The sequence below is a fragment of the Halichoeres trimaculatus genome, unplaced genomic scaffold, assembly GCF_033239565.1.
Source record: "Halichoeres trimaculatus isolate MK-OKI-2021-1 unplaced genomic scaffold, fHalTri1.1 fHalTri1_scaffold_6, whole genome shotgun sequence".
NCBI lineage: Eukaryota > Metazoa > Chordata > Actinopteri > Labriformes > Labridae > Halichoeres > Halichoeres trimaculatus.
In genome coordinates this window covers 26,156,826-26,181,520 of record NW_027437184.1, presented here as the reverse complement: position 1 = coordinate 26,181,520, position 24,695 = coordinate 26,156,826, and the positions used below count along the sequence as shown (strand labels likewise).

The window sequence follows — 24,695 nt, the reverse complement described above, 5'->3', positions numbered from 1 at the left end:
TCGATACATCAAATTTTCCTTAACAGTGACAGGTCATTTTAAACAAAGACAGCACAGTCACTTCGACATGAAGTCCAAATAAAACACAAACAACTCTCCCTGAGTTTATGATCTGTTTTTAACAAATTAACACAAGTGCAAAATAAAACAGTTTAATAATTAACTCTCTCTGGTTCATTCATGTTGTCTGATTAGGATCTGATTTGGTGTGGTGTCAAACCGCAGCAATGTTGTGCCAACCACTGGCGAGGAGGACTTACTCGATGTAAGATATTTTTGCCTTGAGTATCGGCTGCCTTCACGAGTATCGATACCTTTAAATAAGACTAGTATCGGCCCAATACCTAATACCAATGTTCAGATTCAGATTCAGACAATTTTATTAATGCCACATGGGGCAATTTGTGTGGATCAGCTTGCACAAAACAGATACACAAAAAGAAGCAAAGATGAGATGAAGCAACAGTAAAAAAAACACACAAAGAGTTAAAAGTTAAGAACTTAAAAAAGACTAAAGGAGATGGTGACACTGGGAAAGGTTAAAAGTCAGCCTGACTGAATTACTACAAAGTTCCAATAAATGAATAAATAAGGTAAAAATAAAAGATAAAAGATAAGCAGCGGCAAGATAAAAGACCGTTAAGAAAGATTCAGTAATCTGATTACAGAGGGGATGAACGACTTAGAATAACGGTTTGTTTATCGATACTGGTACTTGCCCATCTCTATTTAATCTTAATTTAAGTGATTGGATGTGTTAAGAGCCACACTAATAACCCAACTATCAGATGTATGTAACTCATTGAGTCTAATTTTACTAAATACAAGACAAAAACACTTGCTTGGATATCAGTTTTTGCAGAAAATGGTTGTGGTTTAGAAAAAAAAACTGGTCTAAAGGTGCAGCAGTGCTCTTACTCATAATACAATATCACTAATCTTGCAGCTAAGGTGAATTTAAGTTTTTATCGGGACAGAAGGACACAGGTATTTTTTCTCGTCTCCTTACATCATGAACCTGCTCTATGCGCGGTGGTGATCCATTAAGTCTAACAAACAGGGACACCATCAGTCCTACTGCTCCAGAGACATCAGGTGGAGACGTCACAGAGCTCTTCACCGTGCACGCTCTGTTTGATATGTGTCCTCACAAATACAAGCTTAAACACACACACACAACCACACACACACATATGAATACACACTCCACCACAACTAGAGTATTTTTTTACTAGCCTCAAATATAACTTTGGGTGGCACTAACCATGGTAGTCTTCAGATATTTTGAAACCACAACTGACCCACACATCACACACACACAGAAGAAAACACACCCATGTGACCAAAAGTAAGAAAATTACAATTTATCCCTCTCTGACATTAATGCACACATCAGATTATCAAGAAATTCCCTGACTGTTTCTTTTTGTACCGACAATTACATGAGCAGATACACCATCAATTTATGCATTGACAAATTTCAAACAGTGGCATTTGTGTTTCTTATGTCTATGAGGTAAGGTGGAGGGAGAACAGCTAAATGTGCCTGATCTTGGCCAATTTAAGTAGAAAAGCTAAAATCCACAATGTAAACAGTGACACACCTGCCTGCAAACACACCCGTCTTGTGACAAAAAAGAAACTAGCAAAATTTGTTCAGACACGCCCTGATTCACTTTACTTTAAACTGTGTGTTTTAAGTTGTTTGAAAAGGGCCTTTAAATTTTGCGGCCACAGTTTGGAGTGTAGTCAGGATCTGATCCAAGTATCTGAACACAGAATTACAATAATCCAGATGAGAGGTGATAAAAGCATGAATAATTCATCAAAGATTGTTCAAAGTGGTTAACTGTCTGATGAGGACTCTGAGGAGGGCTGTTCATTTGTTTGAGTTGTTCTGGTATAAGCAGCCAGGGTACTGATAAAGTGTACATTAAATATATAGGCTACCTGCAACCATTGTTCAAAATGTTAAAACATCGTACTACATGTGCTCTTTAACACACTGCATGCTAGGATCAATGAGAGTAAAGACACCAAGCTGTTAAAGTTAACAAGTCAGATTAAAAAATACACAGATGTAATTTTTGTGAGTGACAAGAATTGGGTGAAAATTCATTGATGACATTGAGAAGTATGTAAAGAGGAGGTAAGGAGTTATTACCTGTTCTTGGTCAAAGATAAGAGACAAAATAAAGGCTGTCCCCCTCACAGAGCTGCAGTGCTTTGTATTTAGACAAGTTAAATGTCTGGTGAGGGATTTACAAAACCTGGGCTGATAACAGATTTTGCTGGACGAGATATTGTCCATCAATTATTAACGATAAACGATATTATTGACAAAATTATTTTGAGACCAAATTAACCGCTAAATCAAAAAATAAATATGTCATAATAATGTAATAAACCCTTTAAAATGCAATAAACTTTTATTTCTTATGAGTATTTTTTTACTAATGTAACTGGAATATTAATAAATTTTAAAAATCCCAAAAACAAAAAATAAGAATATAAAAAATGGGCCCTTGGTCAAAAATTGCATTTGAATAAAAAACTGAGTTAAAAAAAAAAAAAAAAAAAAAAAAATTTGATGTAGCAAAGTATTCTCATCATCCAGGTCGGAGTTATTTTGAATGCTTCAAACCAAGACAACTGGACTGTTCAGAGTTTGTGAAGGCCTTTCCCCTCTCCTCCTTGAGGCTTCATCAGCCTCATCAGCTTCATCCTAAACTACAAAAACAAACACACATGCACAGGCCGGCAAAATTATTGAGTTCATTTCATTAATTGAACATTTTATTGATTTACTGACTATCAGCCCAGACGTAGGATTTACCTTAGATTTTGAATGTCTGACAACATTCTCTACTCTTAAAATTTCCTTAAATTCTTCCATCCATCCATTTTCTATACTGCTTTTCCTGTTCAGGGTCGCGGGTGGGTGGAGCCTATCCCAGCCGTCTCAGGGCGAGAGGCAGGGTACATCCTGGACTGGTTGCCAGCCAATCACAGGGCTGACACAGAGACAGACAACCCTTCATGCACACACTCTCACCTACAGACAATTTAGAGAGACCAGTTAACCTGATGAGCATGTTTTTGGACTGTGGGAGGAAGCCAGAGAGACGTCCAGAGAGAAGTCCACACAGAAAGGTCCTCTAGGCAAACTGGGAATCTAACTGGTGAGGCTTGCTGTGAGGCTGCAATGCTAACCACTCCACCACTGTGCCGCCCTGATACTCTTCTTCCTATTCAAAAACAGCCAATGACTTTCTGGCACCTTATTTTTTAAGCCTATCAACCATTCAGAGGCCATGTTCCAAACTTTTGGGGACAAAATGTGAGATTAGTTTTTTCTCATTTAAGATTCAGTCTTTTTTTAACCAGTCTCAACAAAGAAAAGCTGAAAAAAAGACAGGAGACAAGCAGCTCTCACACAAGTGTTTGTCCCAGTCACTCACAGATGACGCTCAACCAAAGAGCCTAAAAACTTGCAGATAGAAATGAGACATTTTAGGCTGCAAAAATAAAAGTAGACTTCTAAAGACTGCAAAGCTATGACCAAGGCTTATTGAACAAAAAGAAAAAAGATTATTTCAAGGCATTTTTTTTTTAATTAACAATCAGTTCCAGGGAGGAACATTCTCTTCTCATCTTTATTTCTTTTCCTTAAAGATGCCATGAGGAGGATCTGTTTTAATTGCACTCCCTCGCCACCTTGTGGCCCAGAGTCTCCACACACTGTCGTAAATTACTTTTAGTGAGGCAGGTGTTTGTTTAGGAATTAAATAGAGATCAGATGGAAAAAAAAAAATTCTTTGTTGAAGACAACTTTTTACTGGATGCAGTGCGCCGAGGAAAGGTACTTATCAGTACAGTTGTGTTGCAATATGGTTTGACACATAACACAAAGCTGGCTATATGTTAGCGGCATCGTCAGCCCGGTGCTCCGACGTATCTGTAGGCTAACATGACAACAAGTAAACACTGTCAGTTTGTAAGTAGTTTAGTAGCTGTTTATATTTAGCACAGCTGACAGCCCAGTGCACTAAGACATGTCCGTAATGTGTAACGTTAGTGAATCCTGGTTAGTTATGTCCTGCAAGTCATCTACCAATCAGAGCTAACGTAACCTCACTCTTCATTTTATTGGTAGACTCTCAAGTTTGAACAGACCACTGCAGAATAACTGCTGACTGTGGGTTGGAATGAAGATTATCACAAACAACTTAACCACTGTGCTATAGAGTGATACAGCACGAGCTAAAGGCTAATTAGCCTTTAGCTCGTGCTGTATCACTCTCCTGTTTAGCTTTCTTCTGCTCTTCTGTCCTTTTTCTGTCTGACAGTTAGGCTCCTGTGTCCACCATCACTACAAAATTAATCACAGAAATCGTTTTTAGCAGAGAAAAACACCGATTTTTGTGTTTTATCCTTTCTCAAGCTTAGTCAACCGGCATGATGTTGTCATGGAGACCTAGACGTGCTGTATATAAATCTGGTCCTGGTTGACCCGATCGCAAAGCTAAGAAGTAGCTGTTTAAAATAACTTGTAACCAGCAATATTGGTGCTGATAATCTCATTTTAAAGTGTGGATTACGATCAGGCATATATCTAGAAGGAAGACTTTTTCAAGATCACTTTCATACTCCTCACAGCCCCTTTAAAATCTAAAAGTTTGACCTGAAACACAGCTCTGATACATAGAACAGTATCTGTTCTATATCTGTTATTGAACGTGTGCAGCCATCATGAAACTGGAGTTTAACATGGAAAACTTTGGCCTGCACACTGTGATTTCACTGAAGTCTGAATTCATTTTGATTGGGCAATCGCTCTGTGTGTGTTTGTGTGTTCGGTGTGTGTGTGTGTGTGTGTGTGTTACCCTCTCCACAAAGTATCTCAGTGACACAACAGTTAGAAAACCTCTCTCTTTCTCTGAGAGACAATTTCTGCATTCACTTTTGGGTGAGAAGGTCTCGTATTTACTCAATACAGAAACCTTTTACTGACTATTTCTCCACCTAAGGTTTTTAAAGAGCGACTAGTGTGTTTACTAAAGGCAGACACTATGACACAACTCCTCTCTCTCAGATGAGATGCCATTAAGAGGACACGAAACTGTCTGATGTTACATTTTTGTCCTCCACCCTTTTCACTTCCTAAATTGCATCAGCTCCTGCTTTCTCTGAGGGTGGAGGATTTCATAATAAAAGCTCACGCTGCTTTGAGTAGCAGTAAAAGTTATCTCGTCCTCCTGTTGGCAGAAGGAGTGAGAAATGTGTCAGAGCCCACGAGAGCGACACTTCCCAGCCTTCAGCTGCCCCAGAAGAGCAGACACTCTCAGGTCTTCAGTCTTGATCCTGAAGTAAGAAAGTTTCAACACTGCTGCCTTCTTGCCTGAGCCCCTCCTAGAACAAAAACTTAGTCTGATTTATTCAGAGCATGTCACACATAGAGTGTCACCGGTAATTACTGTCATCACATCAGCACATTTTTCAACTAATTATTCACACTACGAACTGAGCTCGAGAATTTTGTGCGAAGATCCCAGAGCTGAACACGTCCATCATGTCACGTTGTTGCCATATGGCAGCTTTTCCAAAATGTAAACACTAATTTATAAAGTGGGGATTTCTGCAGCAAGTCATTTATAAGCAGTAAATCAGAAACAGGCTCCTGGAGAACTTTCACATTACGTCACATGCCAAACAGCTCCCAGCAAACACTGTTGCAATCTTTGAAAAAAAACGACATAAATCCCAATTGCCTGTTTTAGAGTTTTTCTGGTATTTACAGAGATTTAGGCACACTGCTTTTCTTTATTCAGTCAGATTCTTATGTGGTGTAAGTCAAACAAAGAGATGGTTTGAGAAAAGAAGTACACGAGTGTCAGCAGAAAATGAAACTGTTGGAACATTTTGGGAAAACAGAAACTATCAAATGGGACTGCACTGATCTGATGTGAGTTTTTAACTTAAAAATTAATGTGATTTACGTCAATACTGCAACAAGACTTAAGATTATTAATGTTTAAACTGGCTTCACTTTGGTTATGATAAACAACTTTAACGTAATTATTCAAACCAATGACAGGGGTTTTTTTTTTTGTTACCTCCCAGAATCACCTGTTTGAACACGTAAAACAGCCGCTCAACTTCAAGTGACCAACACATTAGATCTCCCATCATCATTACATTTCTGTAAGTAGATTTGTTTATTATATAGACCAAGCCTGTGTTAAAAGAAACTATTTCAAGGATGCACAATATTGTTTTAAACAAATCATATAGGTTGTAAATAAAGATGTTAATAGGGGTGGGAGAAAAAATTGATGTATCGTAGCATCAGGTTTTTTTATTTAACGATTTTAAAATGTGATTTTTTTTTTGTTCAAAAGTCCTTTTTTATAAATTAATTTATTGTTTGATTTATTTTTGTCCTTGGGCTGCACGGTGGCGCAATGGTTAACACTGCAGCCCCACATCAAGAAGGTCACTGGTTCGATTCCCCACTCGGGGCGGTGGGCCTCTCTGTGTGGAGTTTGCATGTTCTCTACTCCGGTTTTCTCCCACAGTCCAAAATCATGCTCATCAGGTTAAGTGAGCACTCTAAATTGCCCATAGGTGTGAGTGTGTGAGTGAATGGTTGTCTGTCTGTCTGTCTGTGTCAACCCTGTGATTGGCTGGCGACCAGTTCAGGGTGTACCCCGCCTCTCGCCCAATGACAGCTGAGATAGGCTCCAGCCACCCACAACCCTGAACAAGATAAGCAGTTTGGAAAATGAATGAATGAATGAATTTAAGTCCTTCATGTAAGTCTTTGTTTATAAGGTAGGTTGGACAGAAGTGGAGATGTCAGATCCCCTGAATGAATCTTAAAAACTGACTCACATGTGATGGGAACATATGGCTCCTGGTACAGCCTACAGATATCATTATCATTCAATTTTTTCTCTTGGTCTGATGATAAAAAAGCAAACGAAAAACACAAAAACCAGAAATATCAAATAATTACATTTTGAATTGAAGCAGCACCCCAGAAATGGCAAAAGAAGATCATTCCAGCCCAAGTAAAAATATTGATTAATTGATGCATCGCAACATTTCCTCACCCGATTCAGTATCGATTTGGCAAACCATCTGAAACATTTCACCTCCTGACTAGTGGGGGGCGCTGTGTGTGTTATTCACGCTGCATGGGGCGCGCTAGACCAAACAACAAAAAAATGGCAAACAAAGCAACCAGCAGCAACAACAAAAACTGTAATTATTAGTGTTCTTCTGCTTCTTACTGAGTCGAAATTAAAGCATCTTAAATATCTAACTGAATTGTGACCGACAGAATCAAAATAGGATTGATCAGTGATGTTCTTAACAATACCCAGCCCTAGCTGAAGACTTATTCTTATGGAGTCAGCCGGCACCAGTACAAAAAGCAGTCAGTACTGTTTGTGATCTTGGGGACCTGGTGATGCTTTGGCATGTCTCACCCCAACCCAAATTCTACCACAACCACCGAACTTTATTTCACAAGACTCTGTTTCTTTTTATTTTAAAGTTTGTTTTTGTTTTGTTGTGTGATTTTTTTCTTCCTCTTCTAAAAAGGCTGCAATTCAACTTTTACATGAGTGTTTTTTGTTGTTCAGAAGTTTTGTCTCCCTGAACAGCAGTCAAAGATTCCCAAAAAGGTACAAATCAATAAAAGAACAGAAATCTAGATGGATAATGAGATGGATGACATTCAGCAGCTGGAGACAAGGCAGTTTATTTTGTATTTAAGACACTCAGGAGTTATCAAAGGGTGGTTTGGTTAAAGAGAGTACAGGAAGCACATGGCGGACGTCTGACCCAGGGAGATGAAACAAAAAAATTCCTTTCTTTCTTTTGCCAATCACTCCATGTCAATGATCATGTGGTAATCACAGGTAAGGAAAATTCTGTTAAAACATACAGATGTCACTGATGTGTTGTAAATTTCAGTTAAGTCAAATGTAGACCATCATAGCACAGAAGAAAAAAAAGATATACAGGGATTTAAACACAAACGCATCACTCTCAAGATGACCCATGCATTGGTGATCACGTCTTTAATGGGTTTGTTCCCAAATAAAAAATATATTGTATCACAGACCTATCATCAATCGCACATTCGACCCATAAAGACAAGCAATAAAACAGCAAAGTGCACATCAGAAATGCAGACCTAATTGATAACACTGATCAAATAGCAGAGAGACCTGAGAGTTGTAATAAAAAGCAGACTCAAGTGAAACAAGATGTGGACTTGGAAAAGCAACGGCCGGTCATGTGACACGGTTTTGTTTCATGTGAGGAGATCTGGCAGAGAGGTGAATGAGCCTGACTGTGACAAATGAGGATTGACAGCGTGGCTGGGTTTCTGACTCTAGTGCTGACTGAAACCATGTAGAGACGCAATGTACAACAGGAACCGTGGACCAACATCAAGCTAATTCATCCAGTGAAAAAAAAGAAACATAAAAAAATCATCACAGGTTAACTACAATATGATACCATTTTGCAGAATTAGAAAAAAGGAAACGCAAAAGGACATGTGTCCACGATGCTGTGTTCTGTTGTCGCACCCACAAGTCAGTCAACTCAGTGTTTCTTTCTAGTTGTTGCTGTCACTCGGTTACAGAGTTGTCTTGCAGCACTAAGTTGTTATGCACTCTTAGTGATTGGTTCAATTTAATGAATTAAGCCCCACCTTTTCTTGATTTTAATTGGTTGTTGAGCAAAGGAACACAAAGCAGCCTGAGCCAAGGTATTTATGGAATAGAATAGAATAGAATAGAATAGAATAGAATAGAATAGAATAGAATAGAATATGTCTTTATTGTCCACCAAAGTGGAAAACTGTCTTTGGCTCACCAACACAATGATGTGGGGTGTTGCTGAAAAATTCTAACTTCACTGGTTTTGTGCAGGAATAGACTCTACCAGCAAAAATAGAGCTGTTAGGAGAAACTCCATAACCTTCAGTTAAACTTGCCCATGGTAAAAGACATACTGTTGAGTTTGTAGGTCAAACTAATCTGCTAAAACCCAACACACACCAAGTGAGACAGAAGAGGTGATTAAAATCTCAAAGTGTCTGACATTGCCATACACTGTTAATTTCATACATATTGCCATATCCTCACCTCACAAATTTTTTTAATCACCAAGTTCACAAAAAATGGCCTAGTTTATAAATCAAAGACATTTGCATCTTAAAAGGCTAGCTTAATTGCTAATAGAGCCTCGTTAGCCACCAATATTTTGCAAAGAATACTGGAATCCCTTTTCTACCTAATTAATGAACTTAATACTTAACTTAATAATTAAAGAAAATGTAAAAAACAGCAGCTGAAACTCAGATATTCTGATTTTTAGTCTCTGGTTTGGGGTCAAGCTGCGGTGAGAGGATGACCCCATTTATTTGTCCCAGTTTCAAAGTGAATATCAGGACAGAATACTGATCTCAGTTATGTCCCCGTTTTAAACATCTGTTAGAAAATTGACCCAGATTTTGGGCCCATCACAGTGTTGTTAATGTGATAGTTCCTTCACTGGTTTTGTAGAATACAGTTCTGTTTGTGTCCATCTATCAGTTTGATAGCTGTCACGCTATAAGCACACGGCTATCACACTGTTAGCTCTGTTTACCATGCTAATGCTAATAGATAGCTGTGGAGGAGACCTCTGTTTCAAATCAAAAATGTACTCCTGTGCCCCAAAACTGAGAAATTTCTTAGTTCTGTTCTTATTTCTTATTTCCAACACTGCTAACAAAATAGTTCAAAAAGGACAAGCTTATTCTTTTGAACTAATAAGTCAGAAGCCAGGTGAAGTGTGTCTGTTCTGCACTCTCACACCATTTTCTAACTCTCATTCTCTTTGGACATTTTACAGCTCCCTTTAGCTGCCCACTGGTCAGGAATAAATAAGGTCTTAAAGAGAGCAGGTGACATCACTCTCTCATCTGGTCTGAATCAGCAGTGGAAATCAAAATCATGAGTGAATCTAAGGAGAAACCAAAGGAACATAACTTTTAGGTTTTTCAAAATAAATGTTTCTCCGTCCCAGGCACAACACAGAAACAATTGAAAACGCAACACAACAATATATGCGCACCAGGTCAGCAGGTGGCGATGATGAGTGACTACTCTATCACATCAAACACCACAGAAGAACAGTGCGCACATCTGTATTCAGCAGCAGCAAACGAAATCAGCATTTTTTAAACTCAGCGCCATACGTTTATTCATCCCCACGCAATGATATAATGACTAAAAACAGTTATGTTACCTTGTTAACATGCACAAATCTAACCAAGCAGAGGTAGGAAAACAGTGGCACATGTGTAATACATGTGAACAACAATTGCCAAGTTCTTGATTTCTCTGTTATTTACAGGTTGTTGGTATTTTCTTCTTAAAATAGTATCCAGTGACTGGAAACTGGAAGCAAATATGCAAATAAATAAATAAATAAATAAAATAAAATAAAATGGGATAAGTAAAATAAAGTTAACTAAAATAAAATAAAACAAAATCAAATAAAATAAATTAAAATAAAATAATATAAAATAAATAAAATGAATTAAAATAAAATAAAATAAAATAAAATAAAACAATAAAAATATCACCATGCATATGGATGGGGCAAGAGGCACGCGGAGATAAATTCTGAGAACAAAATAGCTGCTTTGTCTCTTCATTTGAAACCACCATCCTGATGTCGTCCACGTCAGGAATCAAACGATCGAGCAGGAAGCATCAGAAAGAATAAACTGAAGAGAAGTCTGAAAACAACACTCTCCCTTTAATGTGTCTCATTCTCTCAGCTTCTCTCTCCTGGAAATTCCTCACCTTGAAATTTATTGAATAGTGTTGTTTTCCATCATAAGGTCAGATATTGTGATAGATATTTTAATGACCAGATAATAGAAACCATACACTCAGTGTTTCTCTGACATCACAGCAGCTTTATTTATTCGTGCTGTACAAAGAAACTCGATACATGAAGCTGGCCGGGGCCCAGCAGCACGAAAGGGTTTGAAGTTTAGTTTCTAAGTTTGTGTTCAAATCGTGAACTCCCACGGCTCTCTCTGCAGCTGCTTAAATATGCGGATGTGTGTAAGTAGGTGTGAGGAGGAGTGTGTACGTGTATGTGTGTGTGCGTGCGTGTGTGTGTGTGTGGGCGAATGCAAAGCGTGCTGCGTTTATGAGGGCTCGAGTAACGCAGCCATGCAACAGTTCAGTCGGGTTCAAACCGAATAATAGAAACAAAAACAATCAGTGTTGATGTGTTAAGAAGCAAGCATGCAAACAAGATTTTAAGAGAGGTATGATGTCATCGTATCTGGACTGAACTCTCCCAACTACCAGGAACTGAATCAGAGAAAAGAGTGAGCAGGGAGGAGGGAAGAGGAAACTTGGCGTGCACCGAAGCAGCTTGAGTACAGCTGGGAGAGGGGTCATGTCCACAGAGAGAGATTGAAACAGGCTATTTCTGGGCCTGCCCCCCTGTCCCCACGCTCACATACAATCATGCATCATCCACACCCTTCACTATCTCGGCTCATCCATCTCAGGCCGCCACAGCACAGCCCGGCTGTACAGTTCCTATCAAGACCTTTTGAATTCACAGTCTTGTGTCTTACAGTGATGGATGGGAGGTGTGAGGACAGTGGGAGACTCAGACTGAAACATCAGAGGGAGGATTTCAGGAAAAAAAATGGCTGCATCGCTTGTTGTCCTTTGATTTCTCTGGTGTGGGATTGTGCTGCGGTTTGAAGCCGCAGCAGGAGAGCAGAGGGCAGGGAGAGTGCGTGCTGGATTAGCATGCTATATTAGCCCAAACTGCTGCTGATTCAACGATGAACGAAGGTAGAGCACATTCAAACGTATGCTCTTTAGAAATCAGCTCCAAATGTCTTTTTAAAGAGCCATTTCATTGTTTATAACCTTAATTCATCGTCAGGTTTAAGACATTTCAGAATTATCCAAGCACATCAACTCAACCCAAAGCTGGGACATAATAGCTGCAACATAATCCTTTTGGGCGAATGCCTAGATCAAAGCAGGTCCACTAAAAGCTCTTTGGCGTTAGCAAAGTGTGTAATGAACATGGCACAGACTCCCACAAAGCATAGCTTCAAATAACCAAAATGAAACTCAACAGGTCATATTTATAATCCCAACACACAGATAAAACTCTAAAAAAGGTCAGTGGTCTCAGAACTACCAGTAATAGAAAGTACAAGATAACAACAGGTCTAAATGGCACGATATTGTTGATGATCACATTAAATAGCTACCAAACAAACATGATGTGGTTTTTTAATCCACTGATAAAGCACTTTAGCTCAGAGATGTCACAGTGTCAACATGCTCTTAAATAAGTCCAGTAGCAGTTTCTTAACCATAGGTCCTGCAGCTGAAAAATGTAAATCATGTAGATATTGAAGGCACACAGAAGTAAGACTCCCAAGCCGACATTGTTTTAGAAGGCACAGACTTGATCGTCTCTTACTGGAGCCACAGCCCTGACTAGAAATGAGTGTCAACCATAAAAAAAATGGACGCCATCTTGCTCAGCACGCACTGAGGTCGCCACAAAAAATGCTCCCCCTGGTGGCTGGCTGCAGTGTGGGTCAAAAAATCTATCTCCCCAGTCATTCCAGATGGACTGTGATCAACCTTTAAAAAATTAATACTCCTCATAGAAATGTTTCTCACGTCTGATTGTTGTGGTGGTTTGAAGATATCATTTAGCTGCCTTGTATTGAAGTTCTCTTTTTTTCTGAAAAGTTTTGTTTAACCTTAAAAACAAGGTTTTACGTCACGTTTAACAATGAGAGCTGCTGTTCTTGTGTATTTTACTAGGGGATTGTAAAATCTTTCAGGAGGTAGAGTCAAGAAGTGGCTAGACTCCTGAAAGAAAAAAAAAATGTTATTTTTGTCACCCAGCTCCCCTCATATTCTCCCAGAATCCCTCAGTCTCTACTGCGCAGACTGGCTGCAAAACTGCTACCTGGCTGCACCTTTGACGGGGATATTTTGGCTTCAAAAACATACAATGGCAAATAGTGGTGCCATGCTGTCCACTCTATATACAGTCTATGATGTCAACGTTAGAGCCTCAGTATGACAGTTCACCTGCATTTTTAGCCAACATTACTTAACATATAGAAACTCTATTTAACCTGCTGCACAAAGGTTGGAATAGAAGACACAAAGACGCAGTCTATGCTCGTGGATCTTCCTTTATAAAAAAAATATTCATACATTTTTTTCAACACTTTTTCAATTAGTTGATGTTTTTTTCCAAATGCATTCAAAACATAAATCAATCAGGGATCCAGTATTGCTAAGAGGATGCATGCCCTGTAAGGTTAGCCCTTCAGCAGTTGCACTCTCATGCTGTTTTCTGCTCTATACTCTATAATTCACACTCTGTTTTCCTCTTTTAATAAAAGCAAAAAAAAGCTTCATGTATCTTAATTTTTAAAAAAAAAAAAACTTTTTACTTTCTGATTAGGTCCAGTTCGATTACAAACCATCTTCCAACGTAGTGATTGTCATTGCATTCAGCTAGGTCAGCAGCATACACTTTCTTTGCAGCTGTGTATTCAGTATTTGTTATACTGAATATTTAGAGTTCATAACCCTGATAGCTACTGGTGCAGGCAGAGTTCAGCCCACTGTGACTTTTATGGCTGTGATGAAGGAAGCTGAGTTTAGGATCTTAATGGCACATGTCTATGTCTATGTTTTAGCAAGTAAAGCGCCATCATCTGGGTAAGAGACACAATAAAAGCCTACTTTCTAAATGGCATGAAGGCAGTTTAGGTCTCTCTTTTGTACCAAATCTTGCGGTGCTCATTCAGTCAGTTCATTGTGCGCCATCCTAAGTGGGGATCAAACCTGTAAGACTGTCAGCCAGACTGAAAACCAGCACGCATTGCAGCCACTACTGCCTGTTTCCCTATTGGCTAAACCTCCTCAAAAACTTTTGTCATCTAGACCTAAAATGTAGGAAGCAGTTTGAAAATGCAGAAATTCCCTTGTAACATATAAAAGCTTGCCTTCAAAACTCCAACTTCTGTCTAGTACCAACCACAGCTACAGTTTAGTCTCCACTTACTCCTCAGCTATTGTGCAGTTTACAGTAGCAGCCGCTTCGTTTTACTTGTGTGGGCCAGAACAACCACCCAATCAAATCCTTGCCAGCACCCTCTCCCTGAACTCCTCTTCTCACTCATCACCATAATGAGTGGGGGGGATGGGCAGAGCAGGTGCTGGCCTATGAACACATCCACAACTCAAAGAGAGAAATAAGAATACATGTCACCCCCCCTCCTCATTTGTTCCTGAAGAAGCCATATTTCACTCCCTAAAACACAGGAGAATTTCAAGACATGCCCCCACACCATCATGATGAAATCAGGGCTAACAGAAACATAGTGGAAGAAAAAAAGGAGAGGAAAAATATTTGCGAGCACATCCCTCCTCTTCCTCTCCCCCCCAGTGCTCTGTAATTCTCTGCCACGGTTCAGTCAGTGCAATATATCACAAGTAACTCCCTGCAGAACAGGTCAAATTCAAGCCACGCTGTGCATTAGGCGCTAGTGAAGTATTCTGTGCTCTAAATAGATGCTCCGACTCCTTTTCTGCTGCAGCCACAGAGGTTACAGGTAGAGCCGCACATGAAATTAATTTCAATAATTAATTCAAGTTTGTCATATTAAAAAAAACAATATTAAGTTTTACTGTGATAGTTAAGGTGATAACCACAAGAGTTTTCACAGGTTAAAATGTCAAAATGGCGGCATGCAATAGGGCTAATTCAACCGTGGACTTGTGTCGTGAAGTGACACAACCAATTTATTGTAGCACATAAAAAAAGAGATTCTCAGGTGAGTGGGTGTGGTGGTGGGCAGCCCAAAAAGCAGGCAACATAAGCAGCAGGAGCAATAATCTGGATTGGAGCTCATAAAGGAGACACAATTTTTTTCTCTGTACATCAAACCTGAATCAGAGAAACATGAAATCTTTCTTAAGTCGTGACTTGTGTTTTATTAGCACAGTTTGGATTAATGATTCAGGGTAATGATACCCGGATGGCCCACACAGGTCGACTTCAGATACCACAGTCTCTCTCCTTTCTGCTGCCCTTGGCCAGGTGTGTCTGCAGAGAGCAGGAAGCATGTAGGAGACAACCAGCCAACATTTTTACTACTGATACTTATTTCAGCTGTTTCTGTAATTTGCATCCCAGTGGATGTAGCTTTAGCATCCTGTTAGCATCATTTGTTATCAGAACAGGACGTACAGGTGTAAGGCATCAAAAAATAAAGACTGATCAAAATCATTAGAGAGAACAGAAAAGCTTGAACACATAAGTTACTTTAAAAAAACAGAAATATTTTCATCATGATTCCACTTTTGTAGGCCTGAGTTAAAAGTAACAGTACATTCTGATTTATGTATTTTTGAAGACGCGTATCAGATGGGACAAGATACTGACACATCCCTAAACCTATAGCTGAAAGCATTTTAACTTCTCTGCGTCATTAGTTGTGTAACATGTTCAGTTTTGAGAACTGACACTCTTAATTGCTAAGTGTGTGTATCGCAGGTTGGCACCTGTAATACCTTGAAGTTATCAGAGCAGAGCACCTCACCTCGTTGGTTTGAGTAGCTCAAGGCACAAAACAAAACTGACACTGAACCAATCTTTTTATCTCCCTGGGGTGTCTCATGTTTCAGAGGCCATGAGAACAGCTTCCTATCTTTCATTTAATTTAATTCATGTTTTAAAAATAAATACATTCAGCAGAAAGGAGAACTACTACTACACAGGTATTACTGCTTCAGCTATCACAGAGAACATCTGGAGCTAATAAGCAGCGAGACGCTCAGCACCTGTTATTTTTCAGCAGGTTGAAGCCTCCTCTGAGGCATGAAGGACAAACACACAGACTCCTCTACAACTCAGGCTTTTGTGTTCAGAGGAGATGAAGGTTCGGCTCTGACCTTTATGAGATAAGGGTCAGCGAGCTGCTTCAGCATCCTTCTCCTGTTGCCTTTTTTTCAGTGATACTCTCCAGCAGTTATGGCCTTCGATGTACATGATGTTTTCTCTGCGGCACAGAGTCTTAGCTCATGTTTGGGGAGAATAAAATGGCGGCACCATGCATAAAAAAAAGAAGGGCTCTGATATGAAGGTTGCAACCTGAAATCCATACTAAGTTACAGAAGGATTTGAGATCACGACCAAAAAAAGAGGAAGTAACGGTTAGGACCGCAGTGAGAGCTCTCCTCCAGTCTGCAGTGTTAGCTAACTTTGTGGCACTTGGCTCACCAGCCTGAAATTTTACTGCACCTTCCTCACACATCTTCTACACACTCATAGCTCGATGCTCCCTTTCTCACCCCTCCTGATGGTGACGCAACGATGGCCTTCGGGAACAAGAAGCTCCTGTGATGCATGATAAGTGCTGTCCTCCATTTATAAAGACCATCAATACAAATGAAACGGTCAATGCCAAAATAAATGTACGCGACAACAACTGAGCTCCTCTTCTGCTTCGCTCTCTGTCTGGTGCATTTTGCTCAACCACTTAGCAAATAGGAAACTGTGCATGTCACTGGTTCATCTGATCTACTGCAGAAACATGGCAGTGCAAGATAGCAGCCTCCACAAGGGGCCTTAAAGTGGATATAAAAGTCTTACTGTAAGTTAGCTAAAAATAAAAAAATACCTGTGGATGGTTACATAGGGTAATTTAAACTAACTTGAATTTTTTATTTAGTTTTCACCAAGCCAGATCTGCTACATGCCACTATATACCACACACTGTATCTTTAGGTCATCATTTTCAGGATGAGATGGCTGATTACTCGGCTACAGTGGAAAGACAAATTGCTCACGGATGAGATAATAAAAAATAAACTTATTATAAACTTATTAAATTCAGCAAGCACTTTTAAATGTCACTACGAGTATTTGTAGCAGTGGCTCAATCCATAGGGACTTGGTATAGTGATCAGAGGGTTGCTGGTTCAAGCCCATGCATAGACTGAGATTGGGAATTGGGCTTAGTTGGGGAGGTGTTGGCTCACATTCCTGAGCACTGTTGCAGTGCCCTTGAGCAAGGCACCAAAAAACCCAACTGCTCAGGCTCACACTGAGAGTGCAGCACCATCACTTTGACCTCTCTGATCATTGCATGTTTCTCGGGATGTTCAATACCACTTTTTTTCAGACCGATACCAGTACGAGTGCTCCCTCTTAAGTATTCACCGATACAGAGTACTGATACTACTAGTGCTTTTGAAACATAAAATTTAAATTAACAGTGACGGATCATTTTGATCAGACAGCACAGTCACTCTGCTGTTAAGTCCAAATAAAACACTAACAACTCTAGAAATTTTTAGATTTTTTTTTTGATAAATATTTAAAATATATATATTAAAAGTGCACAATAAAACTAACAACTGTCAGAGTTTAAGTATTTTTTAAAGTAAACTTAAGAGCACAATAAAACAGTTCAACTGTTGAATCTCCCTGTTCATTCATGTTGTCTGAACAGGACCTGACGCACATTTGCCGTGGTGTTAAACCACAGCAATTAGCAACTAGTGACGAGGAGGACTTGCTCAACGTAAGATTTTTTTTTTTGCCTGCTGGTATCTGCAGCCTTCACAAGTACTGATACCTTGAAAAAAGGCTGGTATCAGTACTCGCCCATCCCTACATGTTTCTGTGCAAAAAGCACTGTTTGTGTGTGTGTGTGTGTGTGTGTATGGCATGATCAGAGTGTAAAAACCAGAATTTTCCCCAAGGGGATTAATAAAAGTAAAAAATCTTAATCTTAAATTTTTATCTTTCAATGACAGAGAACAACTAGCAAACACCAGCATTAGTCAGCAAACAGGGTTATATGGCCTGTTGTCTTTTTTGAAACATACTGACTTTTAAAGGCTACTAGGTAATCACAACTACTCAGGTATGGGTACAAACATTCATAACTTTTACGCTTGCTGGTTGCAAACCGATGTGCCAGGTAAGATCTCATGATATTCACCTGGTTGTATGAAATGCTACAAGCTGCAGCCTACATTCATGCTTTCATTGATTTTACCACACATGAACAGACTCATTGTCCATCACTGTGTCAAGGACCTATGCCAACGCTGCGTCTCAAACATCATCCGTGTGAAGACCTCCAAGGACAAAAGGATAATCAAGATCAGAGTGTTTACGATTGGCTCGTCATTAAAATGGACCACAATAACTCATGGGAAACTAAATGAGGAGGATATATCAGATGCTCTCCTGCACCCAAGCATCACTTTTCAGCTGGGCAATGAGTCAGATGACTCCTCTCAGAGATCTACAGTATATATAGATTTATATAAGCCTCCGTGCCCATCAATTTTAATTACAGAGCGTTCATTCTTACCTGGGTAGAAGTCTTTGGATTTGGACAGCTTAATGGTGGCACCCGTCTCTTTCTGCAGTTGTACGATGGTCTGGCCGCCCTTGCCAATTATAGAGCCGGCTGCATAGCTGGGGATCAGCACCTTCAGGAAGTACTCACCCTCCTCTGGGGAAGAGACACACAAAGTGGGAGAGGGTCACATCTTGTAAAGTTGCAGCACACATCACCGTATACACCACACACTTCATACCACAGAGCCACCCCACCCCACCCCATCTCACCTCATCCCATAGCCTGAGCAAGCAGAAATTTACACCAGGGAAACATCCTTTACTGTGACATATGTGGAGGAAGCCAGTTACGTAATGTCTTTATGTGAACTCGTCTGTTTTTCTGCAGTTTCATCTCTTCGTTGCTTTCTTTGGAGCTTTCACAGCATTCACATTTTATCAGAGATTGTCGACATGTTCGTTGTCCTGTCCCAGATTTCTCGTGGAGTAAATGATGACCTCCTTTCCAGTTTGCAGAGGTCTAATTTTAACTGTTTTCAAGGAGTTTTACCAACCCTGTGACTGAATACAAAGCTGGGTCCACTGCTTCAAAGAGACTAAACCTGTGTTTTCTTTTTTTTTAAAGGGAGGAAAAGTTACACGCAGGACTGTACGCAAACACGCACGGCTCACGATCACCACCACAGACTGATCCTTCTTAATGAACAGACGTGAGAGGAACATATGGGAACCAATCCTGCAGATTTGTAGGATGCCACACTGCCAAGACAGTCTAAATCTCCTCCATTTTGAAAGGGGCTTCTGTGGCTTACTGAGGCTTGTAGCAGGAAGTGATTGACAGAACATCAGCGCTGAGGACTTGCAGCAGAACATGTTTCCACCTTATAGTTGGGAAAGTTTCTTTGCAGTGCGGTGCCAATTAAAGATTAATCAGTGCTGAAGTGGGCAAAGTGTGAGTCCAGGAGAATCAAATTAATTGCGCTACTTTACTTAAAAGCAATCAGCCACATATTGAGCTTAGACCTGGATATATCTGAAGAACCAAAAAGCGGTATTTATAGATGTGGTGCAGATGAGATCCCCAAATATTAGATCGATGACATCATAGTAAACACTCAGTACAGGTGCATTCGTAGTGCTCTCCTCTGCATGCTGATACCAATGCAATGACGTCATGTTTCGATCCTCTCCAGCTGCCTCAAAGGTGACGTCACTCCAGCGGACAGAGATGTAAAAAAGCGCCTTCCATCTTTCTATGTTTGTGATACGAGCGTAGTTCAGGGCAGATTCCTTTTCTCCGTGCCGCTGCATCATGTTTTGTGGAAGGTATCAGCTTGGGAGCTTGACCAGCATGTTGGTGGAGGGAAAATGGAAATGGATGGGTGAAGGTGGACCACCCTGCACTGAGACCAACCTGTTGCCTCAGTAATACACTCATTAGATTCAGATGTGAATGAACATGGCACTGTGACATTAAGGGATTTCACAGCCTGGATGTTTGCTCCTCTCCTTATTGCATTAATATGCCTCTCATGTTCCATTCAGACACACACTTGTTTGGCGTGCAATGGCTCTGACAAATACATGCACACAATGACATGACTCTTAATGGGGTTCACTTTTAATTTGGATTAATTAGCAGCAGGGACACCCAAATTGTTGAGCATAGTGTACCTATCTTTACCTGAAAGCACCATCAAACAACAGTTAACACGACAGGTGTTATACGTTTTTCAAAATAAGAACTAAACCTTTACACAGACGTCTCATAAGTGGGGTTTTTATCTCGAAATGCTCGTCCTGTTTTGATATTTTTGTGATTTATTGCAGTCTGCTCTCTGCTTTCGCCGCAACGAATCAGAATAAAATGACCTTGGTGGAAAAATAAAGATCATGCATGTAAGACATGGGTGCCGAAAATCTTTTCAGTCCTCTTTTCTGTGACGAAAATGTCTGATTTCACAGCCGCACAAAGACTTTAATTTGAATGACCGCATAATCCAAACATTCAAGGACCTGTTGTTGACAGACAAGCCAAAAAACCACTGCGTAACTTTCTGCTGGTCTTTAACCAGAGTAAAAACCAGCAGAGGAAGACCCCCTCTGTTGCCCTTACAGCCACGTTTGCTGTCATTAGTCAATAATTATTCTGTCCTGGTGTCTGAGATCACAGTAACAGGTTTAAATGGCGTCATGTGGTAGAGTAAACATGGCAATCTGTTGCTGCAATCCGCCAGGGAACGAGAGCAGTGGGGCACGTTGGGAAGCAGAGCCAGTGGGGTGTTAGTTCAAACCCCTGCTTCCAAGACTGGAAGGATGGCTTGGAGCAGAGACATGGACGCTGAGCCAAATGTGTTTAGTTAAGTCACTCAAGGGGGGTGGGTCAGGAGGAAATGCCTTGTGACCGTCCTCCCTCCTTCTCACTACCCCTGCGAGTACCCATTCTGCATTTCAATGGACTAACCTGCTGCTGTCAGGCGGCAAGGACGATGGAACAAAAAATGAGCAAAAATGAGATGTAGGTGTGTGAAACTGCACATAGGATGAAAGCATGAAGGAAAAATTCAACAAGTCAGACAAAAAGAGTTCTGAGGCTTACCCATTCTGAGATCTGCTGCTGCTCAAGTCCTCTGTCAGATCGCCATCAATGCCGGGGCACAATCTCTAAAGGGGATCTTAACATTAGCCTCGGCATAGGTGCAGTGGTAGTGTTGAGGAATGCGGCCGCTCGACTTTTTTCACCGAGGTCTAATTCATCAGTGGGTGCAGAGAAAGAGATTTCACCGCAGCATCCGAGCCATGCCTGCAGCTGGCCAGAGCCTCAATTGTCTGAGAAAATGCTAATGCAGGCTCTCAGTGTTTTCAGTGAAAGACGGCACGCATTGTTCAAGCCTGCATCGGTTTGAAGGAGGGGGGGGTCTTCCCTGCCGCATCACCCTTTTCACTGCTCTCATCCATATTCATCGAGTGGCCTGTCCGTCTGCAGCAGTACGCAGGACTGACGCCTCGCCTGGCCAATGGGTGGCCTCCTCCCCTCTCCACGTCATATCCCCACCCCCCGATGCCGGGCCCGAAAAATTGAATTCTCTTCCTCCACTCCGCCTCTTTTGACGCAGCACTATAAAGTATGGCAGCCCATTCACTCACTTTTTTTAGCGGAAAGTGACAAAGGTGAAGAGGCTCGGTGAGCGGGCTTCAGCCGCGAACGAGGAGGCATGAAGAGTGACCTTCAGCGGCGCCTGAAGAGGTGTAGGGATAGCATGAGCAGATGATGGAGGAGGTGGAGTGATCTGAGACAGCGTGCCTTACGCCACCCACCCTCCTTTTTACTCCTTTCCCCCACCCCCAATCCCTTAGACGGCCATGTTTGAGAGGGCGGAGGGGCTCATCAACCATTGCAAATGGCAGTGCCGCAGAATGGTGGAGGGGGGTGATGAAGCCAATCACTACGCCTATAAATCTTACACCGAGAGGTATCTTAAGTGACTGAATGTGTGTAAAAATGATTGTGCGTGTGTGGAGTGGGTCTGTGTGAGCGTGGACATGAGGAGGGGGGGGTCCAGAGCCATTTAACAGAGCTGTAAAATAAGACTCTTCCCAGTCCTGGCTGCTGATTAGTTTCATCCACAAATCAAACCCTCAAATTGTGGCCCGTTTGGTTTGTTGGAGCGAACACCTTCCAGAAAATTCTCCCATCTCTTTCAGTGAGAGATGCTCCGGTCTATAGACACAGCCTCCCTGTAGACTCCACTCCCTCTCCCACTCCATCTATCTCTCCTCTCCTCTCCGCTCGGCTCTGTCTTCATTTCTATCGCGCTCTCCCGTCCTCTCTTTCACTGCCACCTGGCAAATTCACAGTCCACTCACGTCACATCGCTCTGCAAGGGCACCTGTGTCCTTCCCACCAAAAAAATAAATAAAAAAATACAGCCCACATTCCTGTGCCAACCTTTCCATTAGCAACATTACGAGATCATACCTAATCCCTCAGCCTCACAACCTTTTGGAAGGCGCATGCTTGCCAGAAACATGGGCTCAGAGTTTGGGTAATTAGAAAGAGGAATGAATGAAAGATGTTCATTTTGAGGAGAGAAGGGCAGCGCTGATAAAAGAGGAGTAATTTCCCTCATTCAGTGTCCACGGCTCTTAATGCACAACGAGGGGGCTCGGCTTTGAGGGAGCACAGGCTTTCTTCTCTTTGTTGTAACTGCCAGTCACGTTAATGATCAGTTCTGGAGGAATAACGTGATCAATATCAGACGTGGTGGAGGGCTGGTGATTACAGGGATGGCTGACGATTATCAGCCTGTCTCCCAACACTGTCAGCCAAGCGGGCTGTGAATTTGCAGTGTTACACATCATGCATGCAGAACACATGGAATGACGGTGATGGTAAAACGCATTACATAAAGCGCAGAGATAGCAAAACGGATAAAATGACAGTTTTATGCTGCAATCATGATAAAAGTGGTTAAATAAATGTGCATTTCATTCAATCATTTTCACACACAGTCCCTGCTCCTGAGCTCAGCCTGCAGCACAGAGCGTCAAATTAGCTGCAAAGGCCTGCATTTTTAATACCAATTACATACTTGTTAGACTGACCGCTACATTCACTGCCATGCCACCTCTGAGTAACACTGTGGTAGACTTTGGCGTTGCACTACAGATATCTTGCACCAAAGATGTGCATTATTTACTGGAGGATAAAATCTATTAACTCTCAAAAATCTGCAAAAGAATACGTCTGTCAGTGCTCTCTGTGTTTCTTTAGCTTTTCATAAGGTCTAGAGTAGGGATAGACCAATTATCGTCCAGGCCGATTACCGGGCCAATATTTGGCATTTTGAGTCATATCGGCATCTGCCTTTTTTTTAATCCAACGGCCGATAAGAAACAAATTTAAAACTGTGTTGTTGCGGCTTTGATGCAGCTGCGCAGCTGTCTGCAGTCACTACTCAGTCCCCAGCACTGTCCCACCCACTGCACCATCTGATTGGTTAAAAGCAGAGCCATGGCTCAGGTAACAGCCAATCAGCACTTATTACAGTTATTGTAGTTAGATTGAAATTTTGGAAACTTTATTTACTGTAGAAAACTTTAGCTATTTATTTTTTAAGTTTTCATTTAACTTTATTAAACATGCTGTTTAGCCTGGGAACTGTTTACTAAACTCATGCTTAAAGCCATTTGAATGAAGTTAAGTGTTGGAGTTTGTTTTGTTCAAAATTTTGACACCGAAATTTTCACTTTGACTGCAAATTAATATCGGCTTCAAATATCGGTTATCGGCCTCCTTGACTACAAATAATCAGTATCAGTATTGGCCCAAAAAAGTCCATATCGGTCTACCTCTAGTCTAGAGCGTCATCCACAAAAACCTTACATGACTTGAGAGTGTTATCATACATTTTAAAAAAAACAATTTATGCTTCATGGACAGAAACAGACAAAAAATGTTTCTTATAACTCAAGAGTTTTTTGAACTCGAGGTTCAGAGTGATGAAAATATGCACGAACTGAGAGCAAAAGTGACTTTATCTGCATTACAAATCCAACGCCTACATCAGTGTTCCTGCCTACTTTAATATGATCTCTAAATATCTACATATGCTTCCTCATCATTAGCTGTGAACTTCCTAAAGGTTATATCAGCTATGCTCCAGCTGGCTTGAGATCAGGTTAAACAGGATTATACAGACAAAGATCTCCTGCAGCTGCTGCGGCGGAGGTCTGTTTGCATAGAGTCAAACACTTTTATAGGCTGACTTTAGAGAGCAATAAAGAGCCGTGGACTGTTACTACACAACGAGACGGAACATGGATCCTGCTGGGATCAGCCGCTCGGGTCAATTTACACATTAAATAAGGTTGACACACTAAAAATACCAATTTAGTGACTGGATTCACCAAAGTCACCTACATCAATGTGGCTGCACAGATTATGGATGTATCACTTTGTATTCCTGTCGCTGCTCTGACATTTTTCAGCAGCATTAAGATTTATTTTTGACACTTAGAGTTCAGCATTGAAAAACAAACTGCTCTCTTTGCACATTATGAACATGTAGGCCAGAAAAACAAGGATATAAATCTTCTCATAAACTGATCTCATATGTTGAGTCTGTTAATTTTTTCATCTTACATAACACTTTAACTTTATTGCACATTACACGCCAAACACTCCTCTATAACACCCAGAACTGCATGCATCAACCACA

At 40.8% G+C, this 24,695-nt stretch overlaps 1 protein-coding gene across 2 annotated transcripts in view; it reads right to left on the bottom strand.

Annotated features, from left to right (window-relative positions):
* Nucleotides 1–24,695, bottom strand: part of nova1 (NOVA alternative splicing regulator 1) — a 43,367-nt gene that overhangs the window by 13,205 nt on the left and 5,467 nt on the right. Inside the window, exons 1-2 of one of the 2 annotated variants that reach the window (XM_074672005.1) lie at nt 21,074–21,441; nt 18,485–18,628 (exon numbers count right to left, since the gene is read on the bottom strand). In XM_074672005.1, coding sequence (XP_074528106.1) covers nt 18,485–18,628; nt 21,074–21,077 — 148 coding nt within the window. In that variant the 5' untranslated portion in view covers nt 21,078–21,441. Of the gene's footprint in view, nt 1–18,484; nt 18,629–21,073; nt 21,442–24,695 lie in introns of those variants that run through there. The other variant, XM_074672004.1, reaches the window with a different exon arrangement.